This window comes from Trachurus japonicus, chromosome 10, assembly GCF_045865225.1.
Source record: "Trachurus japonicus isolate A0001 chromosome 10, Traja_1.0".
Classification (NCBI taxonomy): domain Eukaryota; kingdom Metazoa; phylum Chordata; class Actinopteri; order Carangiformes; family Carangidae; genus Trachurus; species Trachurus japonicus.
The window spans coordinates 3,211,244-3,227,316 of record NC_140916.1 but is presented as its reverse complement, the minus strand read 5'-3'; the positions used below and the strand labels follow the sequence as shown (position 1 = coordinate 3,227,316).

The 16,073-nt window shown below is 40.6% G+C and overlaps 1 protein-coding gene across 1 annotated transcript; it reads left to right on the top strand.

Annotated features, from left to right (window-relative positions):
* The first annotated feature begins 577 nt into the window (after nucleotides 1-577).
* LOC146979257 (uncharacterized) lies at nucleotides 578-3,044 on the top strand. The gene is made up of 8 exons (XM_085788895.1): nucleotides 578-659; nucleotides 941-979; nucleotides 1,876-1,998; nucleotides 2,100-2,257; nucleotides 2,350-2,486; nucleotides 2,588-2,681; nucleotides 2,769-2,912; nucleotides 2,970-3,044. The coding sequence occupies exons 1-8, from the start codon at nucleotides 578-580 to the stop codon at nucleotides 3,042-3,044; spliced, it is 852 nt and encodes a 283-aa protein (XP_085645021.1).
* Nucleotides 3,045-16,073: the final 13,029 nt, after the last annotated feature.

Here is a 16,073-nt window from a genome sequence, read left to right as displayed (position 1 = left end):
AGTATGCTAACCGCGAATTAGCTTCAAGCTAATTCGCGGTTAGCTTAGCGCTTAGCGATTAGCACACCGCGATACCGCAACGGTATAGCCCCCCTCCCTCTCCCCCCTGTGTGGCCTCAATACTCGACGACTCAAACGGTCAGTTAGTCAGTTAGCCATTTTCTGAAGTTGCCGAAGTGGTGCCTTAAAATTACACAAAGACAGCAAAGTTGCATGCCGTTAGCGTACTGTTGCTAGCTCTCACTGAAGAATGGAGCTAAAATTGTTAGGCTACATTCACCCTGAGGGTTTATTTCTCCAAAACGACCGACTCACTCTGTGTTACACTTGACAAGAAACATGTTGACCGATCAGAATGCAGCATTCATTCAATACATAATAAATGTTTTGATTTGTTTATCACAACTCAACTATGTCAACTTTGCCTTGTTGTTCACAGTAATCAAGCAGATGTGAGTGTAAGGTGGACCGTCGTTGGTAAGTAGGTTATGGAACAATGTAAGCACGTGGGTAACAATTTGTTCAACAGTTTTTTCTTGGTTGTAATTTTTTTGACCTTTGTTTATATTAATAGAATATGCTGCTGTGTGTGTCATTCGGTGGGGACCAGAAGTATGTTAGGCTGTCTGACCTAACATTGGATGCCTTCATTAAAGAAGGTTAGTACATCAGGATAACACAATATCACAACCTTTTACTTAGGTAATACACCTAATTTATCATAAAGGATTCCTCTGAGTTCATAACTGTTCCTGCGAGTTCATAACTGTTCCTGCTGTGCCTTTAAATGCATGGAATAACCTACTGACTTAAGTTTTCAACTCGACAGCATTTTGTGAAGACATGAGGCTCACTCCACTTAGTTATGGTTTTGATTCTCATCAGAAAGAAATGGTTTTGTTACTGTAACATCCTTTTCCCTTTCCTTCCTTTACTTCAGTTTGCCTAAAATTTAACATACCAGAAGTAGGGTTGTTCGGTATACCGGTACTAGAGTGGTACCGGGGTACTGACGCATTTAAAACGGTACCATACTGCGCTTAGATGGGACCGGTACTTTCATTTTGCGCCGCCGGCAGCGGTGACGTCGCTCCGTGAAGTCGCCGCATTGTAATTTGAGCCGAGGCGAGCGAGTGAGCGAGTCACAAACGAAGCAAGGTGCTTTTTTTTTATTACCGTTACAGCGCCACCTGTCCACGTGCCTGTGTTTATGTGTGTCTGTGTGTGTGTGTGTCTGTGTGTGTGTGCGCGCCGCGCGCGAGAGAGACGGGCCGCCACAGACTCGTTAATTAATGCAAACAGCTGGTTGATAAGTCCGTTTTTACCGCGGATCACCACTGGCATGCTCTCTGTCTCTGTGTCTCTCTCTCTCTCTCTCTCTCTCTCTCTCCCTCTCTCTGTGAGTGAGTGAGTGAACAGCGCTACGCGGAGATGAATTAACGGAGCGATATTGCGTTGATGGGGGGGTGGGGGGGGCTTGGTCTTGATTCTGTGGCGCTGCATATGGGAAACAATAGGTGTGTGTTTGTGTAAAATGAACTTTTGTGTTTCATTCTATAAACTACTGATAACAATTTCTCCCAAAAATTACAACTGGTCAAAATAACAAAAAAAGATGCAGTGTTTTCAGACCTCAAATAACGCAGTTGATAATCATTTTTAAACAGACCACTAATGATTTAATTTAGGAAGAGTTCAGTACTGATGCATATGTTATAGTTCTAAGATTTTCTATTAAAATAAAGTCAATAATGACATTTTTTGTGTTCTCTTTTTATTTGGAAAAGTACCGAAAAGTATCGAAAAGTATCGAAAAACATTTTGGTACCGATACCGGTACCAAAATGTTGGTATCGTGACAACACTAACCAGAAGGTAGGCAGCCAGATATGAAGGTATATGACCAATCTGACACAGAAGTGGACGGAGAGGTCTTTGAAGAAATAGTGAAAGAGTCACCTGGAACCTTCCGAGTCATGTTGAGCAATGAAAAACTTGGTAATCACTAACCATTCACAAATGTGTTCATATTAAAAGTTGGGAGTAATAACAGTTCTATTTAATATGCTTCTGTTTTGTTCATATTCATTAATGCACAGATGCTTCTCTGTCGTCATCATCATCATCATCATGCTCAGCAGCATCTGAAGATACTATCATTCTGAACTCCACAATGTGTGACCCTCCTGGAGAAGCAGCCGCTACCGAAGGAAGTCAACCTAAAAGGCCATGCCGCATAAACTATGAGGCAAAAGAGGTGGGTAGTGGACATTGTTGTTAAATTTAATCTGGATGTTGTTCATTCATTTGTTCAAACATTTCTGACTTTATATTTTGTTTTCATTTAAGTTGATTGAAAAAATTCTGACAACAAAGCCTGGGGGTGAACACATCATGCAAGAGTATGCAAAAACCAAATCTCTGAAAGATGCCACCAGAAGACAGATGATAAACATACTTGCTGCTGAGATGATTCAAACACATGGGTAAGAATCATACATGTAGGCTCTAAAGAAACATTGTTAGTATTGAATTGTTTTTAATTGTGTCCAATTGAGTGATTGTCATCATTGAATTCATACATTAGGACATCCCCCCCTGAAAATGTCAGGGTGATGTACGCGCAGGGGATAGTTGCTCTGTTTCCATACCTGGAAGACCCATATTCACAACATGGATATGTAAGTAAAAGGGTCTTTACAACACACTTAATTCCCCTTAGAAATGTTGATAGCATAGTCAGTCTGCATTTTTTTTAAATTACACAGGAACATTACTACGATCCAGAGAGTGGTTCTGGATACCTTGCATGGGGGTTGAAGACCATTCAGAGAAAGACTGCAGAAGAAAGAGGTGCCTCTGATAGCAAATCTCCCAAGAGTAAGTATACTTATCAGTTACACATGATGTTGGTGAGTTGTTGGTGAGTTGTGTAGGCAGGAGTCAATAAAATTGTTTTTTGTCTCAAGGTGGCGGGCCAGGCCGTGGTCAACTCTGACCTTTCACTGCAAGCCATGGACTTATACCGAGCACAGGGCTCCTAAATTTGATGAGGAATGCCGAGTCAACTGTTGTGGTTGAGAATGGTAAGACTAGGACTGTTTTTAATTACTATTGTTTGTAATTGTACTAGTTTAATGTACATGTAGCATAAACAAATCATATTTTATATATTCTTACCACTTACACTGTCTTTTTATTTTATTATTATGTTTGTTGGCATTTAGGCTTGGACAGTGATATGTCTGCCATCTTGCTGCTCCTTCATCTCTTGCCACCATCTGCCCAGGGTAGGAAGAGGCCAGAGAAGATGTCTGCAAGTCAGGCTGTGGAACACCTCATCAAATTCATAAAAGTATGCTGGACAGTTGTTTGAAATATGCTTTTCATCACCTCAGTTTCATGTACAGTGATCTATTGTGAGATATTGGTCACTAAATATTGCTGTTTATTGTTTGGTTTTAGGCTGGAACCTGTGTACAGCAGCATCTCAACAACATCAGCCAAAGCAGCCAGCCTTACCTCCTCGCTCAGGGGCCTACGAGAAGCAGCATCCACACCTTCTTTATTGTCATCAACAAGTATGCACTACCATGTAAGGCAACAGGTTCAGTGGGAGCCGATGATGAACTCTTTAAGGCCCATTACATCTTTGGTACAGAGTCCTTCCCTTGCCAACTTACTTTTTGGGGCTAAACACAATGGTTTTATTTACCACCAACATCTGGTTATTTGTGGTGCAGTTGAATGTGAAATGCCTCTCTTTTACCAGATTGAGTCTGTCCTGATAATACATGAAAAATTGTTGCTGCTCACTCTGCCTTTATTTAGTAAGTTTACATTCCTATGTGTATGAAGTAACAAGGAGAAAGCAAGATTTTGTTGTCTTTCATGTTGACAACCTGCCTTATCCCAGGTTTTTTGACATACAGATGTTCTATGGAGTGAATGACACAGCTCTCTTTGTTGTTCCATATTGCTTCATCTGGTGAGCATTAAAGCAAGTTGTTACTGTAACCTTGTTTGTGTTTTATTTCTATTTGATTAATTATTAATTAATCATTATTTGGATAAAAGCAGTTCAGTAGTATAGCACATATCACCTAGATATGATAAAATATAAAAATAACACTGTGGAGAAATAAAAAATTAAATATTATTACACATTAGAGTGTCATTTTAAGAACTACATTTGGAGTAAAAATAACTCTATAAAGTGTAATCATATTACTCTGAACAGTGTGAACAAACCTCAGTGTTAAATATTTTTACACATTCCATTGTTAATTTTGACACTGAATTGAGTAGAATTAACTCTGAAAAGTTGACACTGGCTATAGAGTAAATTTTACTCTATTTTTGAGTGGGACCAAATGTTATCTGAAATGGAGTTAAATTCAACTCTATAAGAGTTGAATTGACACTATGTTTTTTACTGTGTATGTTCAGATTAGGGCCAATGGTGTGAATTTGTGGAAATATTGTATTTTTTACAAAAAAGTGATAAAAATTCTCCCCAAAAAATCTTAAGATTTCTAAAAAAAAAAAAAAAAAAAAACATTTTAAAAGTGGTGTGATTTCTAAAAAAAAAAAAAAAAAAGAAGTAAAATATTTTCTCGACGAAAGTGGAAAAATTTCTCAAAAGTTAAAAAAAAAATATATATAGAAGAATTTGGTAAAATAAATTCTCAAAAAAAAGTTTAAAGAAAAATCTTGTTAAATTTCTTAAAAATAAATAAATAAAAGTGGTAAAAAAAAAAAAAAACTCAGGAAAAAAAAGGTTAAACATTCTAGAAAAAAGTGTTAATATTTCAAGAAAAAGTTGGGGACTCCCTTGAACCCTCTCCAGGACCCCTGGGGGTCCCCGGACCACACTTTGAAAACCATTGAAATCAATGACTAGTAACTAGTTCCAGGGAGAATGGAGCGTCTCTTGGCTGAAAACCAACCTTGTAAGATCAGAGCCTCCGACCCGGTGTCCCAGCTCTCGTCTCCATGGCAACACCGCCACACAAACGTAACGCGCTAACCCGTAACCCGTAATCTCTTGTTGATGACAGATAAGACTACACAGATATACACATGGTAACATGGTAGATGATAAATAACCTTATCCACCGCTCCATGGATTGATTTCTCATTGAAAACAAATGCACATGGAGGAGAGGAGGGTTAGAGACACAGAGGAGGAGACACCAGACCTGGAGAGTTCAGGGTTAACCAAGGCCTGAACTAAACTGTGAGGAATCAGGAAAGAGTCAAACTTATTTATTTAGAGACTTAAGTGTTATTTAAAGGTTGAGGTACTGTATAAAAAATATGTTTAAAGTTTGGATTTGAAATTCTGTATGGAGTCAAGTAACACATCCTGTTGTTCAGGTCACTTCAGGACCAGTTCGCACATTGTCAAATATTGGCCAAGGATAATGTGAACAGATAAAAACAGAAAAAAAGAGAGAGAAATCTGAACTAAGGCTGCAGACGATGGATGAAGGGAGAGGAGTTAGAGGTGTAAGGAAGGAGAGAGAGAGGGAGGAGGAGGAGGTGTAAAAGTGTAGGAAGAAGGAGAAAGGGCTGGAAAATGAAAAGATTAATGTGGAAGAAGTGAAGAAGATAAGATGGACAGAGAAGAAACATTAAATAAATAAATTCTGCCTGTTGGTTTCTACTTGTATTAACAGACCTGTCAATCAATCTGAGACTCCCACAAGGATCCAATCACCTCATCTGAATTTAGGGAAGTGGGCGGGGCTTAATCCCAGAACGCATTTCTGCCATAAAAATTATACTAACAAGGCAAAAATAGATTTTCATAACTTGACATTAAAAATAATCACGGTCCAAGAGATGCATTTGCTGCACTGTGTGTGTGTGTGTGTGTGTTGGTGGGGGGTTTCTGGGGAACCTCCAGCCCCCGTCTATGCCGATTATCAGGCCTCCTTCAGATCAGCCGAGAGTAATTTGATTATTATGACGCCCCCGGGGCTTTTCCAGCGATCACTGATTTACTTAAAGGAGAGAAAAAGAAACAGAGAGAGAAAAAGAAGATGAAGGAAGAAAAAAAAGATTTCAATTTATTTCTCCCTGAAGGAAACGTTGAGTCTAATTTGATAACGAGCAGGACGGAGCTCGGCCTGACGATCAGAGCTCTGACAGCGGCGTGACGACACTCACACACCAGATGTAAAGTCACATTAACTGGGAATTATCACACAGAGCCACTGGTTCACACTGTTCCACACGTTTTATTATCTCATCATCTGACCGGGTGGAGATTGATCTTTCTCTGTTTCCAGGAAGCTGCTGCTGCAGAAACCTGCTGCAGACGGACCATCCATCACTGTCACGTTTAGCTACTCCTTCACTTTAAACTAAAGTGTTTTTAGACCAGTGGTTCTCGACCTTTTCAGCTAGGGCACTGGACCCCCCTGCAGATTCTTTTAAGAAACCTTGAGGGGGGAAAAAGGGGGGGTTGTTGGTGCGTCCAGAAGTTGACCGTGATTCAATTTTATGCAAATGAATCGGTCAGACACGAGGATACTGCCTCCACTGCAAAAACTCAAAATCTTTCCAAGAATATTTGTCTTATTTCTTGTCAAAATGTCTCATTTCTAATCAAAAACTAAACTCTTTTCACTTAAAATAAGACTCATCATTTTATTTTATCATTTTAGATCATTTTCACTTGTTTCAAACAAATTTTCACTTGAAATAAGTAGAAAAATCTGCCAGTGAAAGCAAGATTTTTCTACTTATTTCAAGTGAAAATATGCTTGAAAGAAGTAAAAAGTGTTTACAAACAAGCTACTTTTTAATGTGATGAGTCTTATTTTAAGTATAATGACATTTGTTTTGACTAGAAATGACATTTTGACTAGAAATAAGACAAATATTCTTTGGAAGATACTGAGTTTTTGCAGTGTCCTTTCCACATATTAAAATAGTTCCCAGGTGTCTGTGACATGCTTTGGTCAAAATCTCTCACAGATCAAACATCTCAGCTCTTTTTACCCGCTAGCCCTGTTCACAACAGCTGGTTTCAGTGTCTGTACCTTTAAATCCAGTTGAGCCACCTGTACTCACAGGTAGGGGTGGTTCTATGCAAATTTGAAAATGAATGACATAATTTGGTATAATAAGTACACACTAAGCATGAGTTAATCATTAAATACTGAATTCATCATTTATAACACATTAATACTCATTATATGTAGTTATAAACAAAGTTAAAAATGTTTTACTTAACATTGATAAGCACTAACTGTATAAACTACATACTGATGAGTATTCATGCCTTATAAATTAATAATTCAGTATTTATTAATGCTTAACTAATGCTTAATAGTGTGTACTTACTAAAGTGTTACCCATTATTGGATGACAACTGAGGGAACAACTCGTAAAACCACATGGATTTCAACCTCACAAGCCTGAAAATTACAGATTTCTTCGTCAGTTCTCACATTTTGGGGACCAGAAGGCAAAAAACCAAAATACTATATGTTAAAAAGCCTTCAAAAAGTGATATTTCCACAATATGCCCCCTTTAAAGATACAAAAGTCAGAACCATCAAAAAAAAGAAAAAAGGTTTCACACTGCCAAAGGCTGAACCATGGTTTGGTCCTGACTGAGATCACCTCATTTTGGTTGGACCCGAGATTTGGTTTGGATCAAATGGAAATGTCCAGTAGTCCGGACCAAACAATCCCCCTTGGTTCTGGCTGATGTCTCCTGGAGGAGTCTCTCTGTGTCTCTGGATGTGGGTGAACTCTGAAAGAAACTGATCTGGGCACAGCTGGAAGCTGCTTCAGTCAGACGCATTAGCAAAATCCTGGGCTAAATACCAAAATGCCAAAGTGTATCTAACCCTGCCAGTGAACCCAAAGTGTGTGTGTGTGTGTGTGTGTGTAGAACCAGGAGGCCGATGTCTGAACAGTTTGATTATCACCAAGAAGCTCTGACAGTAAACTTTGTCCTTGAGCGTTTTCCTGCGTCTCCGACCGAGTCCAGGGGATGAAGGAGGAGGTGGGGGGTCGGGGTCTTGTTGGGGCCCTCAGGGTCCGACTGGCACAGAAATGAAGCGCACCCTTGGCCGAGCACTGATTCAGTATTAGACGATGACCGTCTCCCCGAGGACGAGGAGGTTTGAACGGCTGACCTAGTTCAGCGTCTGGCCGACCGGGCCGAGACGTCGACGTCGCCCGACTTCTCCACCAGAAGGAAAAAAAAACAGAAAACATCTCGGCTCTGAGAAGCAGCTGGAACAGGAGGCAGAAGTGCATTGTGGGTAGTGGCTGTTTTGACAAAGGGGTGATTTTCTTTTACCCTTTTGCTTTCTTCTATTAAATTGCTTTTTTGCATGTATTTTTTTTATGTATTTCAGTAGGCATTAACTTTTCAAACTTTTTGTGTCTTCAACAATTCAAATAATTTCCAGCCATTTCATACAAAATCTGACATCTTCTACTTTTTAATCTATTCTCAGCCATTGCTTCAGCTATGTTAGTGCTGGTTCATCAGTTTTCCTTCCTGTCAGGTTAGCTGCAGATTTCAACTATTCAACCATTACATTAAAACATGCAGGATTTCAATGTTTTCTTCTACCTTTAGCATTTCTACTGCTTTTTACCTTTAAAAGACATTCATCTCACTGCAGGTTATATGTTTCAGCTTTAGCATTAGCCTTTTTCAACATTGCTTTAGCAGTTTCTTCAGCTAATTTAGCACTGATTCAACAATTTTTTTCAGCGCATTCACACGCATTTTCTGCAGGAAATGCTTCTTTTTCTAGTTGGGAACCGACTGTTCTGTGTCGTCAGGTTCTCAGCTCCGAGAACAAACGTCCTTCTTCCTCCGACTTCCACAAATAAAGGAGGAAGATAATAAGACAAGATTAAGAGGAAAACACTGTACTCATCCTCCCGCTGTGTTTGATTCATTAAAACCACAAACACACACACACACACACACTGCATGTGACCCCAGGGAGGCAATGTTTCTGAACACGACACATAAGAAAGAAAACCCCCACAATGCATCTCCACGTTCAGACAAATGTACTAATACATAGAACAAAGTGCTAAAGAAAACACAGATGTTTACAAGTCAAAGAGATTCTCATTAAAGCCTCTTTACACGAGTAAAATGTGTCGCAATCAACTCAAATGTCTTTTTTCTTTTTCTTTTACAGCTGTCAGTTGAGGATCCATGTCTGAGTTAGAGGCTGCAGAGCCCGAACCACCAGCTGCTCCTCGCTCTGTGGTGTAAACATCGCCTATAGGCTCCGTGTGCAGCGGTGCAGCACCTGTCCACATCTGTGGAGTGGAACATCTGGAGCAGAGGTCAGCGCTTCAGCCGTTAACTCCAACATCACATCACAGACGCAGCCTTGAACAGCAGAATATCTTAGTTCTTTTAGAAAATCTTGTTTCACTTCATGGTGAACGACTACAGAAGCTTCTGTTACAAAATGATTTATATACTGTACATGAAATGGATTGAATATTATGTGTTTTCCTTTTCCACTGGGTTGAAGAGTGTTTTTTTCTAATGTGATCCAATAAAAAACGAAGCATATTTCAGAATAAAACACTCAGAGAAACCAAATCCTTTAAGTTGTTGGATGGTGTTGTCCAGGTGGTGAGGGGGCGGGGCTTAGTTGTGACATCACAAAGTGACAGGAAGTCCTGACGGCTGGTTTTAAGGCTCAGTTTCTGAATACAGGCTTTGTGCATTTCTCTGTGGATTGAGGCTTTGATACTTTCACAGTATTAATATAGAACCTAGAGCTGCTTTATAATCACACTACACACGGACATCTACCTTTATACTGTATGGAGCTTTAATACAAACATCTACCTTTATACTGTATGGAGCTTTAATACAAACATCTACCTTTATACCGTATGGAGCTTTAACACAAACATCTACCTTTATACTGTATGGAGCTTTAATACAAACATCTACCTTTATTTTGAAGGAGCTTTAACACAAACATCTACCTTTATTTTGAAGGAGCTTTAACACAAACATCTACCTTTATTTTGAAGGAACTTTAATACAAACGTCTACCTTTATTTTGAAGGAGCTTTAATACAAACGTCTACCTTTATTTTGAAGGAGCTTTAACACAAACATCTACCATTTGTATTGTTGGGTTTTTAAAGACCCAGAAGACAAAAACTATTTTGATGAGATGTTTTTTTTACAGAAATAAACAAAACAAGAACTAAAATTTAAAGTTAAGGTTTTCGTGTATTGATTTGCCTCTGACCCTCCGTCCTGCCCCCCGGGAGACGCACGTCAACAAAACATCCGACTCAGGGAAGAATGAGTGTAATGATCTGTCTCAAGTAAAATAAGGCTGCTCAGGACTGTGTGTGTGTGTGTGTGTGTGTGTGTGTGTGTGTGTGCGTCCGTGCGGCTGCAGCGCTGCGTGTTTATCTCCATATGCTCCACACGCTCCTCGTGGATCTGATGTGAACGTGCATGAACGCCTCATCAGCTCTGATACAATTGCCTCTGTTAGCGTTGTTTTCCTGCTGTAGGTCTCTCGTCTCGTCTCGTCTCGTCTCGTCCCGTATGTAACGCACCGCACGCCACTCAGAGGACCTCCTCCCTGCCCCGTGGGCTTCTGGGTAATGTTGCAGTTGGTGTTTAAACCAGGCTGTTTAAAGTCCTGCTCTGTGTCTCATGTAGTACATAAATCCTCAAGGATTGTGTTGCTCAATTTATTATACATCTGTTATGAGAGACATTATAATGACATAAGGAGTTTCGTGTTTTGTACCTAAACACAAAATATTGATACTTCTTAGACTGATTTTGGCCTGTTTTTGTGTGTATTTGTCCTTTATAGGCAGTAGAAAAGACAGAAAGCGTAAATAGTATGCAAGGAAAGTGGGTTATTGGCATGAGAATTCTAGAAAATTTGTAAAAGGGAATAGTTCAACATTTTGGCAAATTGGCCCATTGCCATAATCCCTATAGTCATAGCAGTAGGTTCGTTACCTTTAATTGTCGGTGCAAGCTATTTTTAGAACGGCGGAGCAGAGCCGCGAGCTGCTCAGAGCTACGCTACGGAGGCTCATGGGATTTTTGGTTTCCCTCATCAAACTCATCAAATACACAATCCAACAACTCCACAACGCTCTGGTGGACAAGTTGTGACCTGCACATTCACCACGCTATGAGATAATAACACATTATTGGGCCTCATTCACCAATATCTTCTTAAGAACCTTCTTAGATTCTTTCTTAAGTTGTTCTTAAGAAGTTCCTTAAGAAAACCCTACGTCAGATTCATCAACGCGTTCGTAAGCCTCAGAATTGTTCGCAGCTGTGTTCTTATGCCATCTCCTCGTAAGTTGAGGGCGTGTGCCAGGTGAGTCTAATTAACATATGATTAGCATAGGTAACAGCCCCATCAATGCCTGTAAAAGGGCATGAGACTGCAGGGCCGTGTGCACACAGAACCCACAGGCACTGAGCAGAGAAGGTGAAGTGAGAAAGAAAGTTGAAATGCTCAAATGAAAATCTAGGAGGGAGCACCAGACTCCAAACGTAAAAAGAACTTAAGTAGTGAAGTGGTGCTACTGCGGCAGGAATGAAACAAAGAAACAAACAAAAAGCTTATATTTAGTTTATATTTTTATATTTATATTTAGGCTATACTTAGGAGCGTCAGCTCTAAATATTTAGTAGCGTCAGCTCTTCGGGTTGTTATCAGAGACCACACTCTCACGTGTGCCATCATAAATATAATCATATTGTCACATATGAAAAAAAAACAGTTGTGTGTAGTGTGAACACTTACAGTAAGTGCACTGTGGCAGCCCGCAATTAGGAAAAAAAAATAATATCGGCAGCTGTATGTTGCGCACAACAAAACTGATATGAATTAAGGGTCTATAATGTTTTTTAAGAGACTGCAATGATTTGTCAATTATTATTATTAATATATATGATTATTAAAAACATCATAAAAGATAAGAAAATAATTCTTATTAAAATCATATAATATCATACAACTGCAGAACAGAAGAAAACGCTATAATCGGTTATTTTTGCAGAAGTCTCAGCACTTAAAAGTGCGTAAGTATACTCCTGACTGTTCTTAGATTTTGTTCTTAGTTAAGAACAAATTCTGGATAAGAAAACATTCATGAATGCCACAATCTTCGTAAAAACTTCGTAAGTATGACTTAAGAACAAATTTGTTCTTAAGACCGGTTCGTGAATGAGGCCCAATGTTACCAGACAGAGTTGTTTTAGAGGGAAATACAGAGACTGCTTGATGAAAAACTGTCCCTGAAGGCAACGCGCATCAGCGGTTTTACATGAATTTCCCTCTAAAACAACTCTGTCTAGCAACGTTCTGCAACATCCTCCACCTCACACCAAGTCACACCATTACCTTGCTTTACATTGTGTTTGTTGTAGTTTTATCGGCCCTGACCACCTGCTCCACCTCCCTACACCCTGATGTTCTTTATTGAAGGACAAACTACAGACTCTGGATATTTACAATATGGATGAAAAACCTTGAAACTAAAAATATATAAATGAGTTTTTGTTGTTGTTCATTTGGTTCCTGTTGTTCTGCCGTGTGCCCGACTCTCTCATAGTAAATTGTGTCATTACAAACATCAACTGACTTCGTTTCATGGTGGCTTAAAGTCTAAAAGCTCTCGTCGTCTGTCATTCAAATCGTTTTTTTTTTTTTTTTTTAATCCGATATCATTCCTGACAACACAAAGAGTCCAGGTGTAAACAGAACTTGATGGACTTTAGATAAACGTAGTGAGGATTTGAGTCCGTTTTACCCGTCAGCTGGTTCTGTTTGTCGGAGCGACTCAACCTGGACGCCGCCGCTGTTTGTTCAACAGTCGCACAAAGTCTGCACAACAGTGGATCCATGTAGGGCGTCCTCCCATCATATTTACCCAGGCTGTGTTTGCCAACAGTGCTAAGCTAACCACACATGATAACACACACACACACACACACACACACACACACACATTCCAATCCCCTCTGAATCAGTCAGTCGGATCAGACGCCACGACAACAAAACAAAACGCAGTGAGACGGAAACAAACAGGCGCAGCATTTTAACCCTCCTGTCGTCCTTATGGGTCAAGGAAGGAAGGATGAAGGGAAGGAAGGAAGGACAAAGGGAGAGATGGGAGGAAGGAAGGACAATGGGAGAGATGGGAGGAAAGAAGGAAGGGAAAAATGAAGGTAAGATAGTTGAACAGATTGGGCCAATAGGGTCAAAAAGGAAGGAAGAAGTAAGGACAAAGGGAAGCAAGGAAGGAAGGAAATAAATAAGGAGGGAGAGAACGCATTGTCAATTGGATCAAAAGAGGAAGGAAGAAGAAGTCAGGACAAAGGGAAGGAAGGAAGGACGGAAGGAATTAAGGGGAAAAGGAAGGAAAGAAAAATGGATGGAAGGAACAGATTAGGTTAAGGAAGGAAGCAGACGGACAAAGGAAGGAAGGAAGGAAGGAAGGGGAAAAGGATTGTGGAAAGAAGGAAGGAAAAAAGAAGGAAATAAATATGGAGGGAGGGAACAGATTGGGTCAATTGGATCAAAAGAGGAAGGAAGAACAAGTCAGGATGAAGGGAAGGAAGGAAGGAAGGAAGGAAGGAAGGAAGGATGGAAGGATGGGGAAAAGGAAGGAAAGAAAAATGGAGGGGAGGAACAGATTAGATCAAGGAAGGAAGCAGAAGGACGGACGAAGGAAGGAAGGAAGGGGAAAAGGATTGTGGAAAGAAGGAAGGGAAAAGGAAGGAAAGAAATATGGAAGGAGGGAACAGATTGAGTCAATGAAAGAAGCAGAAGGATGGACGAAGGGAAAGAAGGGAGGAAGGAAGGAAAGATGGAAGGGAAAAAGGATTGTGGAAAGAAGGAAGGGGGAAAGGAAGGAAAGAAAGATGAACAGAGGGAACAGATTGGTTCAAGGAAGGACACTTGTTCTGACGGAGTAGTGGACGCGTCACGGCGACATCTATCTGCCACTCGTAGCTTTTAAATTCTTCCTCTTGATTAGTCACTTCCTGTCCAATCTGACAATCAGGCTGAATGACCACTTCATTATTCCGTCCATCAGGGAGTTCATGGCAGGAAAGTGTCTGCTTTACATTCCCGTACAGCAACTTGGTGTTTGAGTTACTAAGATCGTGTTTCAAAAAGGTAAACATGGCTGAGAAAAACACATTTTCTCTAGGTACTCTTCAGATTCAGTCTACATCTCCTCCTCACCGTAGTAACAGCAGCAGCCATTGTGTGTTAAACGCAGGCCTGATGATTACCAGCTCCTTCTAAACATATCACAATCAGTTTAATTCCAGACATAGTAAATCACACTGCATGATCCTGCATTTTCTCTGCCCAAGGTGCTAAATGGACAGACAGCGTGTGGAATATAGCATATTTAAGAAATCACAATCCTCAGTAGAAAGTAGGAAGTTCAGACAGAAAAAAATCACAGGTTCTGAACCAGAAAAGTCTTAGGGCGTATTCACACCTGCTTTGTTCCAATTCAGCAACTAAACCAATACAACCGTTGCATTCTTTTTTTGGGATCGTTTGTGTTCACACATGGAGTTCCAAACAGTCCAAAGTTGTAAACAAATGCCATGCGCTAACAAACTCTTCTCTTATTGGTCTGAAATAAAAAAAATAGCCTAATGAAAATTAAAGCAGAAGTCAGTGGTCCTGTGGTTTTGGCTAACTTCCTGCCAGCCGCTGGAGTTAGCAGTCCGCGCCCTCGTCCCTACGTCACCACATTCACGCGCATCCCTTGGCTGCACACACAGAGAGGACCGCCCCTTTATGCCGTTCTCTCTCCTCATTGGATAAAGGTTGTAGGATACAAGGAAAGTTTTCTCCTCGGCTTACAGCAGAGCAGAGTGACTGACAGACCCGTGTTTCAGACCAAACACTCTATGTAAGTGATTGCTGTCGGAAGATTGAACTATTTAAGACTTATATTAACACAAATATTCCGCTTACTTCTGCTTTAAAATCCGACACGGTCCGAGCCGCGATTGAAGCCCAGACCAGACCCAATGCGAGTCTTTTGTGTAGCCTATATTTTCAGCCCTAATCCGGCCGAATCGACCCTCAACCAGAATCTCGAGCCTGAATCTGCGCATCCGGTCGGGCCAGTGGCTACGAACCAGCACATCTGGTCGTTGAGAACCACTGAAGACCAGCAGCGTGTAGTGTGTTGTGTCGGTTTCTGTGTCGATTGTGTTCTCACTGCAAATGATTGGAAACGAGGCCGAGGCCACCTCTCCCAAACGATCTCAGGCCGCTTGTTTTGTTCCGCATCCGAGCCCGATTGCTGTGTTCACATATGAACCAAACGAACCGATCTCTGACGTAAATCACTCCCTGTTCCGTAACAACTGGTCCAATTGATCCAGGTGTGAAAGCACCCTTAGTTGGTTTCCTCCCTGACTGTGAACTGTGACGTCATCAGTGGGCGTGTCCTTGGCTGTGAAGACGAGCAGGAAGGCCGAAGAAGGCAGCGACTGACAACATGGAGAAAAATAATTTGCAATTTGCAAGAAACTAAATGTTTGAATGTGGGGCAAAAAAAAGCAAACATTTTACCACTGTTGTGTTTATTTCGGCCAGAACCAGAGACAGAACTGTGTCCCACAGTGTTTCTGGCTCATGAAGACGTCACTGACTTTTTGAGAGAGCGGTTTGGATTCAGGCAAACGGCTGAAATAAATCCATCGACATGTTGCCTGTGTGTGACACCACAGTGGTGTGCTAGTGTGTGTGTGTGTGTGTGTGTGTGTGTGTGTGTGTGTGTGATGATGTGACGTGTGGGAGTGAGGCATAAGAAGAAGGAGAAGAAGAAGCTGCTCTGATGCGTGATTTCCATTTTTTATAATTTAAAATGCAAAGCGCCTCAAAAGGCTGACGACATCACAGCATAACAGCAATTACCATTATGAACAGAGAGAAGAAAAAACACACACACACACACACACATATACACACACGTCTGTGCAAGATGAGGAAATCAGTTGAATTAGACTGAAGGAAACT